At 37.2% G+C, this 24,730-nt stretch overlaps 1 protein-coding gene across 2 annotated transcripts in view; it reads right to left on the reverse strand.

Moving 5' to 3' along the window:
- The window catches only part of LOC106876807 (solute carrier family 49 member 4), a 38,054-nt gene extending 15,609 nt beyond the window's left edge, over positions 1-22,445 (reverse strand). Inside the window, exons 1-9 of one of the 2 annotated variants that reach the window (XM_014925528.2) lie at positions 22,301-22,445; positions 14,124-14,467; positions 11,398-11,488; positions 9,043-9,206; positions 8,891-8,948; positions 6,777-6,805; positions 4,002-4,052; positions 2,780-2,909; positions 678-786 (exon numbers count right to left, since the gene is read on the reverse strand). In XM_014925528.2, coding sequence (XP_014781014.1) covers positions 678-786; positions 2,780-2,909; positions 4,002-4,052; positions 6,777-6,805; positions 8,891-8,948; positions 9,043-9,206; positions 11,398-11,488; positions 14,124-14,448 — 957 coding nt within the window. In that variant the 5' untranslated portion in view covers positions 14,449-14,467; positions 22,301-22,445. Of the gene's footprint in view, positions 1-677; positions 787-2,779; positions 2,910-4,001; positions 4,053-6,776; positions 6,806-8,890; positions 8,949-9,042; positions 9,207-11,397; positions 11,489-14,123; positions 14,468-20,240; positions 20,421-22,300 lie in introns of those variants that run through there. The other variant, XM_014925521.2, reaches the window with a different exon arrangement.
- Between the last annotated feature and the right edge of the window lie 2,285 nt (positions 22,446-24,730).

Here is a 24,730-nt window from a genome sequence, read left to right on the forward strand (position 1 = left end):
ATATATATATATATATACACAATAAAAAGTAAACACAAATAGCATTTACAAATTCTAAATGCCATTTGTGCTTACTTTTAATACCTAGGCACACCAAGGACCCATTAGTAAGTCAGGTCTACATGCCAGGATGTAAGATAGATGTTAAATGATGATGATGATGATATTTGCTACTCCCTTATTTATTTTGATGGAGACTGTTGTGTTGACGCCCCCAAGCGAAGAAGTAGGATCTCCCAAGACATATAAATAGAGGTAGTCTGGTCCTGGTAAGTGTTGAGTAGCAGTTGAGTAGCAGTTAAGTAGCAGTCGAGTAGCAGTTGTGTAGCGGTTGAGTAGAGATCATCCGAAGGTGCTAGATAGCAGTAGATTGAGACATAACAGAGACAAACTCCAAATTTGATCAGGATATCCTGTTTTGCATAATCCAAATGAAAGAAAAGAGTTTTGTCTACTTTGAGATAATAAAGCATCAAAATTCTCTAAGCTCTCAAGAGTTACTAAGAAAGGTATTTTGACAGGTTACACTAGCATAACACATATTCCAGAGAGTAGAAATAACAAACTAAAACAAAAGACAGCACCTGCCCAAGGCACAAAATGCCTTGACTTGGTAGAGCAGTGAAAGCACACAATAAAAATAAGACTTCTCAAATAAAAAGAATTGATAATTTTACCTGTGAAATATTATGAGGTTTTAAATTGATATAGATGACTGCTAACCAGCTGGAAATGACACCAGAGCAAAGTGTATAAATAGCAGCCAACATCCAGAATCTGTAATTCCTGAAAAAGGTAAATAAATAATAGAAAAAAGACATCAGTTAGATATATTTGTTCATGTTTAGATATAATAAAGGAGCATTGCAATACTAGTTATGGTAATAAATATAAATAAGTTATACTGTCTGCAGTCATAAATACTGTAAATTGGTTGGCAATTAAGTATAGGTGACACAGAGTCAGTATTAGTCTTTAGTATTGTTGAGATCATAACAACTTCTCTTCTGCTGTTGTCATAGTAAAATGTTCCCAGTATATTCTGTAAAGCGATTGGCAAATGAGCAGAGATAATGTAAGGTCAAAAGAACCTGTTAGTCCTACTTTATTGAGGACTTAATCTTTTCTAGTGCTGGTGCCATGATAAAAAGTATTCAGTACACTCATTTTGTTAAGGTTATTTCTACAGATATTCTATAGAACTCATAGCCAGCACTGACTTTTGCTACAACGTTTCATATCGAGACGTCAGATGTAAACAGACAATGTGATCAAAGACAAAAGTGGGTAATGAGTGTATATGCCATATTTTGGGGGTTGTTGCCCCTCCTTCAGCACTCACTTAACCCATTCTCACCCCTGAACACATTGCTTATATGACCACCGCATACAGTAGTGTTAAGTTATTGGATATACCAATTTACATATTAGACGCATTCCTGGAGGCTGGTATGTAATTATTAAAGATTTCTAGGTACATGGTACTTAGAAATTTTTAATAATATACTATAAGGTATACTGTAAGGTATACTAAGTTTCCATGAATAATATGTAAATTGGTATATCCATGATGAAGTACCACGTACATACAAATCTTTAATGTTTACATACCACACCCAGGAATGCGTCTAATATGTAAGTTGGTGTATCCAATAACTTAACACTACTGTATGCGATGGCTATATAAGCAATGAGTTAGGATGCAATAGTGGATTAGATGAGTGCCGAAGACGAGGCAACAACCCCTGAAATATGGCATATACACTCATTACCCACTTTTGTCTCTGATCACATTGTCTGTTTACATCTGACATCTCAATATGAAATGTTGTAGCAAAAATCAGTGCTGGTTATAATTTCCATAGAATATCTGTAGAAATAACCGTAACAAAATAATGTAAGAAGACTGCTGATGCAATAGAACATAGTACTGACCTATGAAAGCATAATATACCTTATAGTATATTGTATTTGCATAGCGAAGTACCACACACCAACAAATCTCTAATCTGCGCACTCAGTAAAGTAGTTGATATTAAGAAAGGCATCTAGCCTTAGAAACCTTGCCAAATACTGGGACATGCAATTGAAATGTGGTCCTTCAACCTATCTAGGAGGGACGTAACCCCCTTATAAGAACTGACTCAGATTATGATGACCTCTCCAGCTCAAGCCAAAACAGAAAGTAGACATAAAAAGACAACAATGATGATGATGACAATAATGAGATGATGACAATAATGAGATGATGACAATAATGAGATGATATATTACTGTTTATAGTATTACTTACTGACTATCCAAACGTCGTAAGCAATGGAGTGCCAACAACAACAATATTGGTAGAATAAAAACCAAACTATATTTCAAACAACACTCTGCTTAGCTCTACTCTATCAAGTTATCAAAACTTGTATCATTAATAGTTCTGTTGGCAGGCAAATAAAAGCAAGGGCTATCTAGTGTTTTGTTCTGAACACTGAACAATGCGTGATTTCATATGAACTGACACCTTCCTACTGAATATGCCAAACTTATCTATTGTAACTGCTTACAATTAAAAAGAAGATTGTTAACTCTATTAAAATTACATTAATATATAGTTTCAATAATTAATATATCAATATATTACATTAATAAATAGTTTCAAATTTTTTTTTAAATTGGCATTATGGTAGCATACCTTCTTCGTGAGAATGAGTAGTATAAATGAACCATAAGAGAGTGTTATACACTCAGAAAAGAGTTAACCCATAGAAACAACTAAATAAAATCTTACTTCATTAGATTCGTGATGCCTTCTGTGAAGTTTAATCTTTCCATTCTTGCTGACATTGTGGGAGGTGATGGTGGTTTATTAGGAAAGTAGATAACAACCAGAAAGAAAATGACTGCAGACATTCCAAACTCTTCAAAATAGGATACAGAACAAAGAAACAGAGCATTATTACTTTCTTTCCATTATATTTTTTGCCGTTGTCATCGTCATTACTAAGTGAATGGTTTGAAGCCAAGACTATTTCAACCGAAGTACCCACTTGGTCATGTAACTAATTTGTAACTTGTAGCACACATAGCAGGGGAGACAATTCTGCTGGCAACAGTTAGCTGTTGCAGAATGAACAGAAGTGGACAACACACGGAGAAAATGGAGACTGAAGAACTATTAGAGATGAGAAAGAATTGTCAAGATGAAATGGTACTGGATTTAGATATATAATGGTAAGTTATATCAGCCCATACAGAAATGTTAATACTGATCACTAACAAAGACACAAGGCTTCAAATTTGGGGATAGGTATAATTATATTAACACCATCCAAATTACGAGTGCCAATCAGGTGGTACTGTCATCAGCCACATCAGCAATTTTGATGTATATATATATATATATATATATATATATGCGTGTGTGTGTGTGTGTGTGTGCGTGCGTGTCAGTGTTTGTACCCTCACCATTACTTGACATCCGATGTTCCTGTGTTTACATTCCCATAACTTAGTGGTTCGGTAAAAGACAATGATAGAATAAGTACTAGGCTTGCAAAGAATAAATCCTGTGGTCGATTTGTTTGACCAACGGTGGTGCTCCAACATGGCCACAGTCACATGACTGAAACAAGTAAAACAATAAAAAGACTATGCCATTTTAATCCTGAGCAAGGCCGAGTATCTCTGCTAGTTCTAAATAAAGACAATAACCTCATCGAAATCTCAAAGGTATGAGACAATACATGATTAATTCAAAACAATGTGAATAAATAAGTATTAGATTTGGTAGAGTAACTTGAATGCTAATGGGTTAAGTAAAATTCTAACACAGTTTTTTGCATAATTCTGGCCCATTTTTATAAATAGTGTCTTGTATCACTTAATGAAAACTTTATTAAACTTCACAACAGCACAATATCTTCAAATGAAATTGAGGAAGAACTTTAGATGAATGACTGAAAGAATCTAGTAACAAAATTGTATTGAAGATAAAATATTATCATACTGACCTGAAAAGAGAAGAGTCCTAAGTTCAATTCTTTCTTTTTCTAAGTGATCTTCTGTAAAGCAAATACTCAAATTTAATAATATATCTTGATGTTTACTTTTTACATATATGTGTAAGTGATGCTTAGCCCTTGGTCAGCCCTGATTGAGCATATTCATGATCAAAGACATTTCAGCTATGACATTCCCTCGTTTTAAGAGTATCTAGGACTACATTATCAACTATGTTCTTCCCTTTTTTTTTAAGGCATTGAAAGATGACTTAAAGGATATCTGATTGCTATTTCTAGCAGATTAAGCAACTACTTTAATGTTCTTTCATTGGCCCTTGATGTGTAAATGATGTATATCCAGAATGTGCTATTAATATACTTTTACACTCTCATCATCATCGTTTAACGCCCGCTTTCCATTCCGGCATGGGTTGGATGGTTTGACTGAGGACTGGCAAACCAAGAGGCTGCACCAGGCTCCAATCTGATCTGGCAAATCTGGATGCCCTTCCTAACGCCAACTACTCTGAGAGTGCAGTGGGTGCATTTTACGTGTCACTGGCACAGGGACCAGTCAGGTGGTACAGGCATTGACTACCCTCGAATGGTGCTTTTTATGTGCTACCAGCATGGGAGCCAGTCTTTTGAAACTGGCATTGACCATGCCTGAATGGTGCTTTTTACATGTCACTGGCACAGGAGCCAGTCAGGCAGCACTGGCAATGACCATACTCGAATGGTGCATTTTACATGCTACCAGCACAGGACAAGTCAGGTGGACTGGCATCAACCACACTCATATGGTGCTTTTTAAGTGCCACCAGCATGGGAGCCAGTCTGGTGGGACTGGCATTGACCACACTCAAATGGTGCTTCTATTTCTACACAATTTATAAATACTGATTTCAAGTTTTGGCACAAGGCCAGCAATTTTGGGGGAGGGCAAGTCGGTTACATTGACCCCCAGTGCTCAAGTGGTCCTTATTTTTTCAACCCAGAAAGGATGAAAGGCAAAATCAACTTCAGTAAAATTTGAACTCAGAAACTAAAGATGGACAAAACACCACTAAGCATTTTGTCTGGTGTGCTAATGATTCTGCCAGTTTGCTGCTTTACAATCCATTAATATTATTGACATAATCATATTTCTAAAAGCTATGTCCTTGAATTTACTTGTGGCACATTCAAATATAATCCTAGTCAGGCCTTCATCAATTAACTATGTCTATGATAAAAATGGCATTGCAAATGGGAAGGGTCAACTAAAATAAACAGTTACTTAAATAGTCACCACTTTAACATTCATTTTCCATGCTTGCACGGGTCAAACAGAATTCATTAAGATATATTTTCTACAGCCAGATGCTCGACTTGTTGCCAGCCCCTAATGGATTGGTAACACTACTGGTCACTAAGGTGGCAAACTGGCAGAATCAATTAGCATGCTGGGCAAAATGCTTAGCAGCATTTTGTCTGTCTTTATATTCTGAGTTCAAATGGCCCATCTCAATCTGTAGGAAAGAAATAAGAAGTAATTCCATTCACTGCACCAAATGTAAGCTATGGACACATATGAAATGCAGTGGAATCACAGGTAGATTAACAGGTAAAGTCACCTTTGTGTGTGGCAGATGTGCAGGAACAATAAGCATTAAGAGCACACAGGAGTTAGATTCTCTCAAATGTCCAGGAGGCTCTCTCGAGGTAGTAGATAGTTTCTGTTATCTAGGTGACCAAATTAGCAATGGGGTGGATGCTCTAAAAGTATTGTTTCTAGAATATGAATAGGATGGAGAAAGTTCAGAGAGTTATTACCTCTGTTGGCAACAAAAAGATGCTCTCTGAGAGAAAGGTAGACTGTATGATGCTAGTGTGTATGAACAGCTATACTCCATGGTAGTGAAACTTGGGCTCTGAATGCAGAGGACATGCATAGAATAGAGAGAAATGAAGGCAGTATGCTCCGCTGGATGTGCAGCGTCAATGTGCATGAATGACAAAGTGCAAATGTGTTGAGAGAAAAGTTGGGCATAAGAGGAATGAAATATAGTATGCAAGAGAGGAGACTACATTGGTTTGAACATGTGATGCATATGAAATGAAGACAGCTGTATAAAGAAGTGCCAGTCACTGAAAGTGGATGGCACCTGTGGAAGAGGGAGACCCAGGAAGACATGGGATGAAGTGGTGAGGACTGATCTCAAGATGTTGGGACTCACAGAGGAAATGACACTGAACCAAGATGTCTGGCAATATGAGGATCTAGAGAAGACCCACCCACGTCAGCAAACCAGAGTTCTAGAAGTGTTGTGTCCCACAATAAAACAATCACACACCCTACCCCAACAAACCAAACTACACCCCCACATCCCTTCCCGAAGTTCTTCTTTTTTCTTCTTCACATTTCCTCTTCATACACTATGATTATTTCCTACTCCCCAATCCAGCCCTTGCTACCCTACTCACTGCATCACTGCTTCCCCTGTCCCCTCCCCCTCTATATACCCAGATTCTCACCAGTCACAGCATTCCCCCTCCTGACTCACGACTCCTTGGTGATACCCTGCCAGCACCTGCCATAATTCACCTCCCTCTTCCTTGTTCAACCATTCCATCTATGCCCTGATCCCTGTTCCTTGCAAGCATACCCTGGCACTTGTGTGTGTGTGTGCATGTGTGTGCGTGCACGTATGTATATGTATTAATAGTCATATAATTTATTGTTCACTTGTTTCAAATTTGACAGAATTTTTTTATAATTAATGTCAATATAGAGTTACTCACCATAAACTGAAGAATTTATCACAGGGAAACTATAAAAGAAATGCAATAAAATTGTTTGAAATTTCAAAAAGTGAACTCATTAATATTATACAGAAAAACACTATCACAAAAAGACTCTAACACATAGATAAACAATCTCATACACATATACATTCAAATACAGTAATACCTCACTTTACAAGGACCTGCTTTACGACACCCTGGGTTTACAATTTTTATCTTTCAAGCACAAGATTCAAATTTTGAATGAAGTGCAAAAGTTTCCCTTATCATAACAAATGCTTCTGCACATTACCAAGAAATTTATAGAGAGCAAAAAAAGCTTCTAAGCAAACCACTCTGGACTTCTTTTAAAAAGAAATCTACAAATATGTCTACAAGTGCTCGTGAATTGGCGATCACATTTACAAGTGATGATGTGCGCAAGTCTAGTGTGAGTGAAAGTGATTCAGAAAACTATTATGATACTCTTTACTCTTTACTCTTTTTCTTGTTTCAGTCATTTGACTGTGGCCATGCTGAGCACCACCTTTAGTCGAGCAAATCGACCCCATAACTTATTCTTTGTAAGCCTAGTACTTATTCTATCAGTCTCTTTTGCCGAGCCACTAAGTTATGGAGATGTAAACACAACAGCATCGGTTGTCAAGCAATGTTGGGGGAATAAACAGACACACATACATATATATATACATATATACGATGGGCTTCTTTCAGTTTCTGTCTACCAAATCCACTCACAAGGCTTTGGTCGGCTCGAGGCTATACTTGAAGACACTTGCCCAAGGTGCCACAGAGTGGGACTGAACCCGGAACCATGTGGTTGGTAAGCAAGCTACTTACCACACAGCCACTTATTATAAATGATCTTGACATTCTTTTTGCTTTACATGAAATATTCTTTACATTCTACTGTTGTTTTCTTACCATTTATTTACAAATACCATAAATTGTATAGGTAAAATATTTTTCTGGGAACGAATTGTGATTTATAACATTGCTACTATGGGAAATTATTGCTTTGCTTTACAAGTTTTTACTTTACAAACACTCTTCAGGAACAAATTAACTTGTACATTGAGGCATAACTGTACATGCACACTCACAAAAGATATTATGACTCACATAGAGAGATATTCATCTAGAGAGACACTAACTGGCACTCGATCAATTATGACAATGAGAGTTTCAATGAGAGTGCTCGTGAAGTTATTGTGCAAGAGGCTGAGTACTCCACAGACACGCGTATCGGGGCACTGGTGGACCTGGTTGGCTCTACACATGATTATGTCTCTGGGACCACTAACATGGGATGACCCCAAACCCATCAAGCATGAGCAGAGAGAGAGAGATTTTTGAAACTTGAATTTTATATTCTGTGAAACGTATTTACTTTAAAATGACAGAGTAGAAAATTGTACAGCATATAGTGAGACTGTACTTCCTCAAATTTAGGTGCACCAACATCAGGCAACACATGAAACTGTCAAAGCACCCCAGCTGGAGCAGTCTGCACCCACTTTCAATTCATGATACTGTCCCCTGCAGGAAATGACCATTGCCCTGACTGCTATGTTTTTGCTCTTTGAACTGTTTTCGTAGCTTGAAGTTCTTCCATGGACAGGGTGCTAGCCAAAAGCCCAATCACTTGTGTTTGGGAAATAGACTGTAAGTGGAGTTGTCTCTATTGACTGTTAGCCAAGGTCAACAAAGTACAGTGTGGGTTGCCTTCAAACACAGACACTTAGTCTTCTTGAGATCCCTCCACTCTGGCTTTAGGGGGCACCTCCACAATCCATTTGGTGGTGCTGTGTCAATACCAGCCCATCATGTCCTTTAGCTCACCAGCTGAGATAGTGTACTAGAGTGTGGCACTGGGAACCAGCACATGTGAGATTTAGTGTGTGAGTGAAAACTAATGAGAGCCAGCCAGAGAGAGATGTGGCATACAATGAATTTAAATTTATTTTCAGGTGTAATTTGCCTTTTCTCCCTCACCAATTACAAAACCACAAATGAATATATCATGGTTGATCCAACTAATTCTGTTGCCGCATACCTTACTTTTTTAGTAGACTTTTGACACCTGAGTAAAAAAACAAAACAATATTCACCTGCTGTGGTTAGAGGTACTGTTGCTAATGGAGGCGTTTGTAGACACAACCAATGGACCTTGACAAATAAAAGAAAACAGCATTAAAATGAACAAACAAACACTAAGTAAGCTTTGAAAGCAAGGGAGATTAAAAATAAGAGACTAACTTACCAACAAACAAACTTGCTGAAGCACCTAGAGTAAGAAACACATTAGCAATGGCAGTTGCTGTGAAACGTTGATGCATTGGAAACCAAGCTGAGGACAAAGCTGTGGAGGCTGAGATTGTAAATGGAGCTGCAAAGCCAATTATGATTTGGCCCACATTACTGAGCCTAAATAAAAATAAAATTAAGATCACTTTGAATATTATTTAAGTTTATTATATTAAAAACTCATCTAAGAACTGATAACACCAACACATTTTAAATACAGTTACAAAGAAAATACTATATTCCTCTCAAAGATCAGGCAAAAAAAGAAATAAAATATGGGTTAGTCTACCAATATTTCATGGTCTAGGTTGAACAGAGCTACTCCATTCAGCAACAGTTCAGAATAGTGTAAACTATGTTTAACTGAAAAACATTATATCATGGACCATTTCACACCAACAATGAACAGAAAAAATAAAACTAATGTCAACACTACAAGGAAATTATGCTGAAGATCACTATGTCTAAATTGCAATATACTACAGTGAAATATATACATGATGATGATGATAGCTGTTCATTTGTAACCAAGCAAGACCATCACTGGTGATTTAGAACACCGTGCACTCAGACAATACTTTACACTTTTGGCCCCACTAGTGACTAATGAGCAGATATTGCAGACCAAGCTTTTCCCTTTCACTGCACTAAGTTTAATTCCAAAATAAGGTTATGTATGTCTTAATCATTTTAAATTCCTATTCCTTTCGTGCTAGGGTGGCTGATTCTACCATACACAATATATCAAACCCTCATAATTTTTAGTCTCTTTTCCGAGAGACATGACACCCAAATCTGACCTCACTTCTTCCCATGTATTGTCTGCTCTTCCTATACTACGACTCCCTTCAATTAACAGCACATGGTACATCAAACATTTTAACATTCACTTTTCTATGCTTGCACAGATCAGACAAAGTTTATTGAGGCAAATTTCTATGGTCAGATGCCCTTTTTGTTGTCAACCATCACTTGTTTCCAAGCAAGGTGATATTTTTCCATGGCCAGACATGTTTATACAGAATATTGGAAATGAATGACACTGTGTGTATGACTTATTTATACCTACCACACATTGTCAAGACAAGGAGATACAATGCTGCACACACACACACACACACATATACACACACACACAGACACACATTCACAATAGGTATTTTCAGTTTTTGTCTATCAAATCCATTCACAAGGTTTTTGTCAGATTGCAACTATAGTAGAAGACAGGTACCCAAGGTGATACGCACTGAGAGTGAACCCAAAATTGTGTGGCTGAGAAGCAAACTTCATAACCACACAGCCCCACACACACATATGTATGTATGTATGTGGATGGATGGATGGATGGATGATGTTAACACATGGGCAGGGGCCTTGTCTTGACATTGTGCCATAGTTGTAAATGAGCAGGATTATTATAAAGCAATGTTGTTCAGTTCCAATATTGTGTGAAACAGGTCTGGTCACAAGAAAATATTACTTTACTTAGAAACAGGTGAGGGGTAGTGACAGCAAGAGCATCCGGTCATAGAAAACCTGTCTCAACAAATTTCATCTGATCCATACAAACATGGGAAAGTGGATGTTAAAATGATGATGATAACGAATGAATGAATCTCCCATATTTTATGCTCATGTCACACTACCATACACCATATTTATATTCATACTTCCTACAGAATACTTCTTGCCACAAAGAAGCAACAGTTTCTGTAATTGTTCTACCCTTTGCTTACCCTAGTTACTAAGCTTTCCCTACAACAACCTCCAGTAAGTCACAGACTTCATTTTATGGACACTCCCACTGTTAATTACTCCTAGAGTGTTGTTTCTCTGTCAGCCAGCCGGAGGATCCCATTCTACCTTTTGTGAACCCATTATACGCATTGAATACCCAAAGGCTATTTATGAGATGAGATTTTTTCCTATTAATTAGAACATTGGTCTTTACTAGGAGTACCTTCAGTGTTTTGGATTGTAGTCTGTGCTTCAGGATTATAGGATTTTGCTACAACTCTTTTGCTATGAAAACCTATGAAAAATCAGAATTCTCATGCCACACCACCTCCCCACATACACACACACAAAAAATAATCAATCCAAAACTCTTTTTGTAGTCATAAAAATTATAATAAATAGCAGGTGGTACCTGAAAACAGAACCCTTGTGAAACATCAACCTGTATACTAAATTCCTCACTAAATTCACTACAATTTGTAACCTTCCTGGCAGAATTCTCGTTTATGGCTTGCACAACCTGCACAGCTTTTAGAGTAAGTATTGGACAAACAATTGAAAGAAAATGATTTACCAATAAATGTATGGGGTCTTTAATGTGATGCTTCTGATACCAGATCCAAGGAAAAGAGATAAAGAAGTGATGAGACATGTTGTCCGGAGTCCTTAAAAAAATACAAGGAGAAATTTTTAAATATTAATTAAAATGTTAGAAATATTTTAAGCAGAGATTAGATAATTTGTGTAACATTAATCAGCAAGAAGATAGATCATATGGTATGAATTGAGTAGAAATTCAAATAAATTGGTAAAAACACTCTTCTGAGAAACAGTCCAAACGAAAGCAAAAAGAGACAGTGTAAACCAGTAGCTAGCAAAGTAGTTATTATTGACCCTTGGGTGTGGGGGTCTATGTGGATTGATACTTCAACTATATCAAGGGGTTGATACTCCAACTATATCAATATATTAAAACTGTATTTTTATTGATTTTTATTGATTTCATCAAGTATTTTCATTAAATTTCTTTAAATATTTCTTATTAAAAAGTAGCAATGACATAAAAAAACGAAGGAATTATTGAGTTTAAATCAAAAAATTTCTTATTACTTATGTGGTCTTTTAATTTTAATTTAGAAATTTACATGATTGGAGTCAATAAGTTATGAAGAGGGTCAATGATAAAAGAAATTTGCCAGCCTCTGGTGTAAACAATAAACTGGTAACAAGGATATTTTCAGAGATACAAACCTTTATTAAAAATCAACAAACTTTCAGAAGACTGGCTTGATAGTTTTTATTGAAGGCCCCTTCTAGAAATTTTTATTTTATTTTATTTTATTGCTAAATCAAGAGAAAGAGCAATGCTCATAATTCTTTACAGTGCCTCTAAGATTGGTGGGAGGGAGCAAGGGATCCTCAAATTGGAGACCTGACCTGAATCCTTGCAATAGACTGGACTCTGCTAAAGGTACTTAAGGACCAGGTGGCAGAGTTAATACAGGTGACAAGTTAAGTCTAACCACACAGGTAAGCCCATCAAAATGCAAAAAAAAGATGGAATAACTACTGCAAGATATCCTATTTATATTCTATTAATTCAGTGAGTCCACCAACCAGGGCTAGTACTCATTTTATCAAGCTTCAGAAGATACAAGGCAAAGTTGACGATATGACTTTCTATTGAGTGAAGAGAAGAAAGCAGAATGAAGATATGCAACCCTCTATCACTCTGTCTGCCTATCTTACTCTCTAACTTTATTTCTCTTTTCTCTCCTTTCTCTTCCAGCTGGGGTAGCCAAGTATCTCCTTTATAGCAAGACACCTTTTACTATTCCTCTATTATACTTTAACCTTTCAACTGACACAAAGCCACTTCCCTCAATACTACTTCCACTCCCAGTCAAGGGTCTTTGTCTTGCAAGTTACTTGGTAACCCCACCAATGTTGGTGCCACATTAAAAGTACCCAGTACACTCTGTAAAGTGATAGACATTAGGAAGGGCATCCAGCTGTAGAAGCCAAGCCAAAGCAGACAATGGAGTCTGGTATAGCTCTCTGGCTCACCAGCTCCAGTCAAACTATCTAACCCAAGCCAGATTATGGATGTCAAATAATGATGATAATGATGATAACAATGACAGTGAAGTGGCTGAGTAGACAAAGTATATTTGATTGACCGAATAATGTGATGAGAGATCAGGTCTGCCACAGGCATTTCTTTAAGTCCCCAAATAACACACTTAATAAAGTAAATGCTGAAGTGCTGAAGTCAGTCAGATCAATTATACCCACTCCTTCAGAATTTGTGAACTTGATGCATTTCTTAGCAATCATTACTATCAGCTGTATTATTAGGGTATTGTGGAGGTGCAATGGCCTAGTGGTTAGGGCAGCAACTCGCAGTCATAGGATCGCGGTTTGATTCCCAGACAGGGCGTTGTGAGTGCTTATTGAGCGAAAACACCTAAAGCTCCACGAGGCTCCGGCAGGGGATGGTGGCGAACCCTGCTGTACTCTTCCACCACAACTTTCTCTCATTCTTACTTCCTGTTTCTGTTGTGCCTGTAATTCAAAGGGTCAGCCTTGTCACACTGTGTCACGCTGAATATCCCCGAGAACTAAGTTACGGGTACACGTGTCTGTGGAGTGCTCAGCCACTTGCGCGTTAATTTCACGAGCAGGCTGTTCCGTTGATCGGATCAACTGGAACCCTCGACATCATAAGCGACGGAGTGCCAACACATTAGGGTATTGCATGGAAGAATAAGTGGAGCATCAAACGAAAAGATTGTGTTATTTATTTTTGTCTTTATATGCTTCAAGTAAAGGCACATGGCTTAGTGGCTTGGGTATTTAGATCACTACCGTAAGGTCATGAGTTCAAAAATCAGCAGTGCACTTTATTTCACATTACTCTAGTTCACTCACCTGGCAAACATGAGTAGTACCTGTATCTCAAAGGGCCAGCTTTGTCCTATTATGTGTCATGCTGAATCTCCCTGAAAACTATGTTAAGGGTACGCATGTCTGTGGAGTGCTCAGCCACTTGCACATTAATTTCACAAACAGGCTGATTTGTTGATCGGATCAACTGGAACCCTCATCATAATAACCGATGGAGCGCCAGTCTATATACTTCAGTTCACCTACTTGTGATTAATTAGTTCCAGACATTTTGATAATGTTACCTGTAATAAACTAGCATTAGGATTTATGCACCATTTTTATGATCCTCTATGGCCTATCAAGCCATTATAAAACAAAATTGAAAATATAATTACAACAGTAATATATTACCTTTGGTTTCTATCACCCAAGATATAGGTAAAGCACAAAGAGTATATGTGATTGGTCCCCAGTTAGTGAGTAAAGCAACATTGCTAACTGTCCAACCAAACAATTCATTAGTTGTTTGAGCAATAGGAGGCCAAGTATTCCAGTGGAGAGACTGGGTAAATGCAAAAAATGCAAACAGAAAAAGAATGTACCACCGTCTCTTATAGACTTTGAAGCTTTGTTGATTTTCATCAATGGAAGATGTTCTTGGAGTATCAGCATGGTTGCTTTCATAATTACATACAGAATTTTCCTCTTGCACAAGACTCCGACTTTCTTTATCCATCAGGAATAGCTTTGAGACTCTAAATGCAAAGAAAAAACATAGTAGTGGTGAAAGCAGCAGCAGTGGTGGTAGTAGTTTGTCGAGCTGTTCTAGCAATAAGCTACAGTAATAAATATTTTCAATCAGAAGTTAAATGAAATAACAATAAGATTATACAGCAAAGCAAGAAAAATATTGCCTTCCTTAAGAATACACCACCCAAAATCAATCAGTGAAAGATTATATAGACCATGAATACAAGAAGGAATCAGATTATATAGGTCATGAATACAAGGAGGTATCAGCTGCTAGAGAGATTACAAGATCTAACATCTTCCTCAGTGTTTTAATATCCACTTTCTCGTGTTTGCATGGGTCAATCAGATTTTCTACAGCTGGATGCCCTTACTCTCACCAACCCTTACTTATTTCTAAGCAAAATAACATTTCCCTATGGTCAGATATATCTTTACAGAATATTATTAACAAATGACATTCATTTACAATAATAACACAAAGTCAAGAGAAGGAAACACAAACATACTCACACATATATACACACACGTATACATATATAAATACATACATACAGACATATGTATATATACATGTATTATCATCATTTAACATCGATTCTCCATACTGGCATGGGTTAGATGGTGACTATATATGTGTGTGTGTGTGTGTGTGTGCAGAGAGAGGGGGAAGGGGAGAGAGAGAGAGAGAAAAGGAAGTCATTTTATTCCACACAGGCAGAAATATAGAATAAAGAAGTTGAAAATGCACTGGGTGTCTTTAAGATGGTTTATTTTTAAATGCTTAACTGGTTTCAAAGATTTTTTCTGATTTTCAAAAGTTAAGTGAGATAGAAAGAGATGCAGCGATGCCACAATTGTCTTGCTTCTGACCGGAGTTTAAAACTTCTGTTTTTATGGCGCAAACATGGTTCAAATTAGTATCTGTTTAGTATACAATTTAGTGGAGGCACAATGGTCCAGTGGTTAGGGCAGCAGACTTGCAGTCATAGGATCGCAGTTTCGATTCCCAGACCAGGCGTTGTGAGTGTTTATTGAGCGAAAACACCTAAAAGTTCCATGAGGCTCCGGCAGGGGATGGTGGCGAACCCTGCTGTACTCTTTCACCACAACTTTCTCTCACTCTTACTTCCTGTTTCTGTTGTACCTGTAATTCAAAGGGCCAGCCTTGTCACACTTTGTGTCATGCTGAATCTCCCCGAGAACTATGTTAAGGGTACACGTGTCTGTGAAGTGCTCAGCCACTTGCATGTTAATTTCACGAGCAGGCTATTCCGTTGATCGGATCAACTGGAACCCTCAACGTCGTAACCGACGGAGTGCCAACCAAGTATACAATATGATTAACAGAGGATGGTCAAGTGATTAGGCTCAGGAATTTTTGTAAGTTTCACACTGTAAGTTAATGTCATCATCATCATCATCATTTAACATCCGTTTTCCATGCTGACATGGGTTGGATGGTTTGACTGAAAACTGGTAAGCTAGGGAGCTACACCAAGTTCCAATCTGATTTGGCACAGTTTCTATGGCTGAATGCCCTTCCAAATGTCAACCTCTTCAAGAGTGTAGTGGGTACTTTTTATGTACCACCAGTTACAAAACACTGATATCAGCCACAACTACAGTCTCACTTGGCTTGATGGGTCTTCTTATGTGACACTATTTTTTGCACTGCAAATTAAGGATGACACAGTTGAGTGAATATATCTAGCGATGTGTCTACACATAAACAACTCCTGCCCACTCTATTACAAGACATTAAATTTAGAGAGTCTTGATTATTTGAAACTGTCATTAAATATTTTACTCAACTATATTAGCCTTAACTTACAGCAAAACATTGTCACATGGCATTAATGCAGACATACAAAAATTTCTAAGCTATCCTCTGTCAATCAAATTGTATCCTAAACAGATATTAATTTGACCATGTTCTCTCCATGAAAATGAGAGAATTTTCAAACTCCAGTCAGAAGCAAGACAGCTGCAGCATAACTCCATGTCTTTCTATCTCACTTAACTTTTGAAAATCAGAAAAATCTGTGAAACTGATTAAGCCTTTAAAAATAAACCATCTAAAAGACTCCCAATTAATTTTCAACCTCTTATGCTTAACTGTCAGTCTGGATAAACTTGGATTTTCAGAAAAAGAAATCAACCAACTAATTCACACATTACAAATACGATCTGTAAGCAGAATGGCAAAACTATGCAAGACTTTTCTCAGGTTTAAAATGTGACATTGTTTTTGTCATCTACATTCCAAAGATGTTGTTTTGTATCTTTGTTAGAAACCAGCTCCTTCTTCAGAGGAAGAATTTAAATGATTAAAAACAGAAGACACACACACACACACACACACATACATTGATTTCTTATTGTGGAGGGAATCTGTGGAAAAGGTAAACCCAGTACATTACAAAAACAAACTCACAGAAAAAGTGGTGGTACAAATACACACCAGAAAAGGTATCAGAGAATGACAAAAATGATCATACTTTTGGGATGAAGCTATATCAGCCAAATGTTATTGTCACAAATGATTTACCAATTATAACCGATGGAAAATACATTTTTAAAAGAAATGGAAAAACTATCCAAATTTCATGATCTAGAAATAACCAAAATGTGGTAAGTCAAAACAGAAACAATATCTATAATATTCAATGCTTTGGGAATGATTCAATAAGATGCAGACAGTTACATATACTCAACATGCATAAAATATCAATAGTAGTAAATGACAAAATGACTATAGTCTAGGATTTGCCAGAATGACAAAGTAACCATACTCATATTTCAATTCATAGAAAAAAGGAGATAAAGGCAAACTGACAGATGTTGTTGCCATAGACCAATAGGAAAGGTACTATCTCTTGATCAAAGTATCAATCCTAACAGATGATAATGCATCTCAAAACAAAATGGAAAAACACTTCAAATATAAAGATCTTGAAAGTGAGATAAACAGAATGTGATTGAAAGTAGAAACAGTCCTTATAGTAACAGGTATTTTAGGAATAATTTTAAAAGAGGCAGACAAATACATAAAAGATTTACTCGTACCATATACAGAAAAGACTGCAGGCTAAAGAAGATCAAATAACAAAAGCAATAAAATATAGCTCTACTAACACCACAATATATATTACATAGAGTACTTTCAATTGATACAACAGACATCAACACAGAAAGAACATAGTGCACGTGTCCATTAAGCATAGAGTTGCACTTTGTTGTGCAGTGAAAGTACTCTTTTACTCTTTTACTTGTTTCAGTCATTTGACTGTGGCCATGCTGGAGCACTGCCTTTTAGTCGAGCAAATCGACCCCAGGACTTATTCTTTGGAAGCCTAGTACTTATTCTATTGGTCTCTTTTGCCAAACCGCTAAGTTACGGGGACGTAAACAAACCATCATCGGTTGTCAAGCGATGTTGGGGGGGGGGACAAACACAGACACACACATACATATATATATACATATATACGACAGGCTTCTTTCAGTTTCAGTCTACCAAATCCACTCACAAGGCTTTGGTCGGCCCGAGGCTATAGTAGAAGACACTTGCCCAAGGTGCCACGCAGTGGGACTGAACCCGGAACCATGTGGTTGGTAAGCAAGCTACTTACCACACAGCCACTCCTGCGCCTAAGACTACTAAAACAATAGTAGTAATTAAAATGCTGAAGAAATTGCACAAGTATTAAACAGATTTGTTTACAGTTTCATAGGGAAATGTAACTGTAAAACTAACAACAGAATAACAAATTATAGCAAAACAAAAAAATCATGAGATAAATATTTTAGTAACTAAATATATATATGACATAATCATGTTTAGAGATTAACAATACAGAGATGTCAACATATATCTACAACAGCAAAAGAATGAAAGGGGTTTTATGTGGCTGCTCTAACTGCAAGAAATACTAGCCAAAATCTTTTCAGATAACAAATTCCTGTTATTTTACAAAAAAGCAAGGGCACATTAGATCAGGGATTTTCAAACTGTGGTCCGTGGATCTGCAAGGGTGTCTGCAAGGAGAAGACAGGGAGTCCATGGACAGCAAATACTTTTTATGGGCAATTTGATTTTATACATGTTTTTTAATCGAAATCTTTTAATTGACAATAAACCTGTTTATTAAATACTGTTAAATAAATAAATGTAAAAATAAATGTTATTTTAAGCAAATATTTATGTATAAATTTCATAAGCGTTTATAAAGGTAAAGCCTGAAATATAAAGGGGTCCGCAAGTCAAAAAGTTTGAAAACCCCTGCATTAGATAATGTCATTCTAGATACACTATGGTAGGGTCTCACATATGTAATATAGGAAGTTGATAAAATTTGATCAGCTGAGATAATGCAAATAACAAATAGGCAAAAAATCCCTCTAAGGGTATTCAAAAAATTTTTTTTAATGAGTAGGAATGGCTGTATGGTTCTGAAACTCACTTCCCAACCTCATGGTCTCAGGTTCAGTCCCGCTACATGACATTCGCACAAGTGTCTTCTACCATAGCCCTGGGTCAATCAAAATCCTGTGAGTGGCTTTGGTAAGTGGAAATTGACAGAAACCTATCAGCAGCAGCCGCAGCACATCTATTTTCCCATGCTTGCATGCATTAACAGAGTTTATGAAGGCAGATTTTCTATGACTGGTAGCCCTTCTTGTCAACTCTTACCTGCCTCAACAAGCTTTGTTTCACCCATGCAAGCATGTAAAGTAAACTTTAAATGATGATAATCATATATATATATATATATATAACAATTAGAAAATGGAGGATAATATGCTGAACCCAACTACTTGCAGACGATGTGTCCCGTTGAATTCATTAATTTAATTCATAGCAAAAATGACAAAAAAAGAAAGAAAGAACCAAAGCACAGGTGTCTATGGCAGACTATGTTATTTTGCCAATATAGAAGTACAAAGTACATAAGGAATTGTTTATCATCTAACTCCTTATGTACTTTGTACTTCTATATGTAAACCAGGTTGGCAAAATAACATAGTCTGCCATAGACACCTGTGCTTTGGTTCTTTCTTTCTTTTTCTTTCTTTTTTTGTCACTTTTGCTATGAATTAAATTAATGAATTCAACGGGACACATCGTCTGCAAGTAGTTGGGTTCAGCATATTATCCTCCATTTTCTAATTGTTATACAAATTTGGGGTAAAACCTCCACTTTTACCCGCTCCCATTGATTGCACTTAGTATAGCACTAGTGTAGCAATAATTGGGTACCCTCCCAGCAGTATACTGGATAGATACTATCCCTTAGTGGGTTGAACCCCCAACCCCTAACTCTCTCACGTTATATATATATATATATATATATATATATATATATATATATATATATATATATATATATATATATATGTATGCGTGTATGCATGGAAATATCAGTGTATGCCTGTCTTTATATTGTGCATCTGTGCAGTGTGAGGAAGAAAGTAGACATATAAGAGAAAGGTTTAGCATCAATTATAAAAAAGCTGTTTGTTATGTAAAGACAAGTATTTAGATTATTGGCAAAAGGTAGTTAGGTGAGTACAGAATAGTCCAGCAACAGCTCTACAAGTTATTGCTGTGATCATTAAGCTGGTCACTACTTAATATGGCAACATCTGGGTTACTGAATTGAGGGTTTGACAGCTGTTTTGCTATCCTTATGAATGACTACTGTCCATTGCTGCTATGTTTGCTGTAACTACTACCACTATGACAATAATCAAAATTACTGCGACTACTAATACCTTTTCTGAAGTACTACATCTCTGGGCTGCAATTCATAGCCCTGCTTCTCTGGGTTGGGCTGCAAGTCATAACCCTGCTTCTCTGGGTTGGGCTGCATACCTGACAACTACTGGTACTAATACCAGTTGGTAAGCTCTGCCTCCAAGGAAATTCCACTGCGATATTTTTCTTCCACATCAGCTCTTCTTAACAGCATTATTTATGAATAAAGCATCGGACTGAGTCACTGATTACTTATAAAATTGCTGATGTAGTCTGTTGATAAAGTAGGATTTTTATCAACAGATTACACTTAATTTGAATAAATCACTGCACTAGTTATTTGATCAGAAAGTGGATGATGTTGCCAATTGAGGCAATAGATGATAACAGGCATGTCTGCTAAAGCCAGGTGGATTAATGGTTTGTTGTACCAGAAGATGTATGTCTGTTGATGAAGTAGGTGCACAAGTTGACTGGTGCAAATGAGATGATGTAGCTTGATGCAAGTCTGTCTCGTGTTAGATGGCAGTTGACAAAAGCAAACTGTCAGTTTGAGGATTTATATTCAAATCACAAGGATACCATAAATATATCACTATGAGGTACTCACTACAAGCTAAATAACTTATATCCTTCTTGCAATCCACATTACTCTGAAGTGCTGAGATTTGCTGTTATTGCTTAATCCGAAGACAGCCCTCACCTATAAGCAAAAGTGTCCCATCCATGATCATCTCATATGTCTTTTTTAAAGGTACAGTGGTATGATTTAAAAGAGATTTGGCTTCTATTTCTAGCATAGAGTGATCACATAAAGGCTTCCTCATTCAAGTTGTTCGTATTTTTCACCTACATAGATTTTATCTGAAAATATGATTGACTAATATGATAATGGTTTTATCAATTGACAACATTCTTTTACATGGGTACAGATATCATCACATACATGAGAACATATACAAATTAATATATATAACTAGTGAAAGTTGCAACAATATATGTAAGTAATAAGCAATAATAATAACTACAATTGAAACACTAAATACTCGAAAGGCAAAGTCGACCTTGGCAGAATTTGAACTCAAAACATAAAACACTAAATACTCCTTTCTATTCTAGGCACAAGGCCCGGAATTTTGGGCGAGAGGGGCCAGTCAATTTGATCGACACCAGTACGCAACAGGTACTTAATTTATCGACCCCGAAAGGATGAAAGGCAAAGTCGACCCCAGTGGAATTTGAACTCAGAAAATAAAACACTAAATACTGAGAATAATGTTGTTCCATGGCAGCATGGAAAACAGAGGTAAAATGATAATGATGATGATGATGACGATGACAATAAAGAAGAAAGAATTTGAACTTAAGATAACAGACTTCAATGAAAGTTTGGCTTTCTGCAATGAATAGGTTGATTAGGTTGATTGAGGGAACAGAAGTTGCTTTGTTGAATCCTATTGAGGGACAGTTAAATAGGGATTAATATATTCAATGCAGAGAGCATTAATGCTAATTTGAAATGCTAATGCATTTGAGGAAAAGAGAACATTTACCTAAATTATAATATTACTTTATCCATTTAAAGCAAGTATACTATGCTTCCAGTACATCCAACTCCACTAACAATAAGGTTATCATCATCATCATCGTTTAACGTCCGCCTTCCATGCTAGCATGGGTTGGACGATTTGACTGAGGACTGGTGAACCAGATGGCTACACCAGGCTCCAATCTGATTTGGCAGAGTTTCTACAGCTGGATGCCCTTCATAACGCCAACCACTCCGAGAGTGTAGCAGGTGCTTTTACGTACCACTGGCATGAAGGCCAGTCAGACAGAACTGGCAACGGCCACGCTCAAAATGGTGTATTTTACAGGCCACCTGCACAGGAGCTAGTCCAGCGGCACTGGCAACGATCTCGCTCGAATGTCTTTACACGTGCCACCGGCACAAGTGCCAGGAAGGCGACGCTGGGCACAGGTGCCATCAAACGCTATTTATCAACTACTTCTAGTGAGCCTCCTGAGTATCAGAGGGATTTTTATTTCACATGAATTCTTATCACAAAATACTCACGTGCATCTTCCACTTATGAAATTTACTTTCTCTGTGAGCCTAGATGTGATCCCATAATACCTCTTGTATGTCCATACTTTATATTGGATAAACTATGCAATCATGACTCATATCTTGAACTGTTGTCCATCTGAAAAATGACAATCACAAGAGGTGATCACTAGAAGTGGGATCACAAATAGGTCTACACTAAATATGTTCAATGTTCAACCCATACTTAATTATCAGTTTTAAAGTAGAAAATACCTCAGTGTTTGCTTGCTTTTTTTTTATCTTAATATTTATAGAAATTACTAAAGCAAATTGGCAGAGTCATCTAAACATTCGATAGATTATTTAGTAGCATCTGTTCTGATTCTCTACACACTGAGTTAACTCTTACGTTACCAACCCAGCTGAAACTGGCTCTGGTTCTGTAGTACAAATGTCTTGTTTTCAAAAGTTCTGAATTAAAATCTTCCATCAGACCTTAGTTGCAATTTATCGTCCCATCACTAGCTTAATGACAACTAAGTTATTTTACTAAATTCTTTGTTACATTTACAATTAATTGAAAGAAACACAGAGCATCTCAACATAATTCGGTAACAAAAGGGTTAAATACCACTGAAGTCAACTTTGTCTTCCAGCCTTCCAAAGTCAGTGGCTTAAAAAGACATGTTAGAGCATCAGACAAGACACTTTACAATATCCATTCTAGCTCTTTGTGTTCTGATACCTGTGATGATACTGGTGACAAGCTGAATCAGCCTTGTGCCTCTCTATTGGTAAACATCAGTGGCACGGGTAGGGGAGATTTGTATGCATAGGCAACTGCTAATCTTCTACAAAGTAATGCTTTCCCAGGCTCATGTTTAGAGAAGCAATCACAAAGTCAACTATGGCTGATGGAGGCCTGCCTTTAGATCTTACATGCGGTACAAATCCTATTTGCTTCAACAGATAAAATAGTCTTAAAACACACATGCTATATTTATAAGGTAAGTAAAAAAGGAATGTGATAATGAAAAAAAAAAAACATATTAGGCAATGAATAATAATTGTCATCTTTATTTGAGGATAGTAAATTGATGGAATCAGTAAATGCCTTGTGGTGTTTAGTTACATCCATTTACAAATTTAGTTCCAATCCTGTTGGGTCAACTTTGCAATTCACCCTTCTGGTGGGGTCAGTAAAATAAATACCATTCAAGTGCTGGGGTAGATGTGACCAACTATACCCATTCCTCGAAATTTGAGGTGTTGTGCTCATGTTAGAATTTAATATTATTTTCTCATGTTTCAGATGGAAGACAGTTCAAGATATGAGTCATGAGAGAGCCACTATGTTATTTCTCAATTTGCTAGGAACAGGAGCCAAATCTCTCACAAATCACATCATACTGGACAATATAGTCTTCCACCATCATCATTATCATCATCAATAAAACAACATCCATATTCCATACAGGCATGAGCAGGGAAATATTAAGGGATTCAATGGATCAAAAGACTGCATCATGCTACAGTGTTTGCTTTGGCATGGTTTCTATGGGTGGATGCTTTCTTAAAGCCAACCCCTTTACTGTGTATACAGTAAGCAGACATAAAATGATGATTTTGATGACGACAATGATGCTGTTGATAGTATTGGTGGTGGCGGTGGTGGTGGTGTGCGTGTGGGTGTATTTTTGTTTACCATGTTCTTTGATAGGGTGAGAAGGGAGTCACAACACAGAGTGTTGCAAGATTGCATCCAGACTGGCAGAAACGTTAGCACGCCGGGCGAAATGCTTGGCGGTATTTCGTCTGGCGCTACGCTCTGAGTTCAAATTCCGCCGAGGTCGACTTTGCCTTTCATCCTTTCGGGGTCGATAAACAAAGTACCAGTTACGCACTGGGACCGACTTAATCCCTTTGTCTGTCCTTGTTTGTCCCCTCTATGTTTAGCCCCTTGTGGGCAATAAAGAAATAAGATTGCATCCAGACTGCTACAAGCAACACTGAGAAGTCCAGAGCAATTGTGGCAGATGAGAAATGCCAAAGAAGAAAAGAGTCATCATCATGGCCCCCACATCTGACCAAAGCCTACGTATTTGCTCCAAGTGCACCAGAGCCTGTCATTCAAGGATTGATTTATATTGTCACTTAAGGGCTTGCTGCACTTCCTCATGATCTTCAGACACAAAGAAATGCCATCATCATCATCATTATCATCATCATTTAATATCCGTCTTTCATGCAGGCATGGGTAGGACAGCTGACAGGAGCTGGCCAAGGAGAAGACTACCCCAGGCTATTGTGTCTGTTTTGGCAGGGGTTTTATGATTAGATGCCCTTCCTAACACCAACCACTCCACAGAGTAGACTGATATAATATGATATGCCATATCATATCATAATATATCTATCATCATCATCATCATCATCATCATCGTTTAACGTCCGCTT

This window comes from Octopus bimaculoides, chromosome 4, assembly GCF_001194135.2.
Source record: "Octopus bimaculoides isolate UCB-OBI-ISO-001 chromosome 4, ASM119413v2, whole genome shotgun sequence".
NCBI classification, from domain to species: Eukaryota; Metazoa; Mollusca; class Cephalopoda; order Octopoda; family Octopodidae; genus Octopus; species Octopus bimaculoides.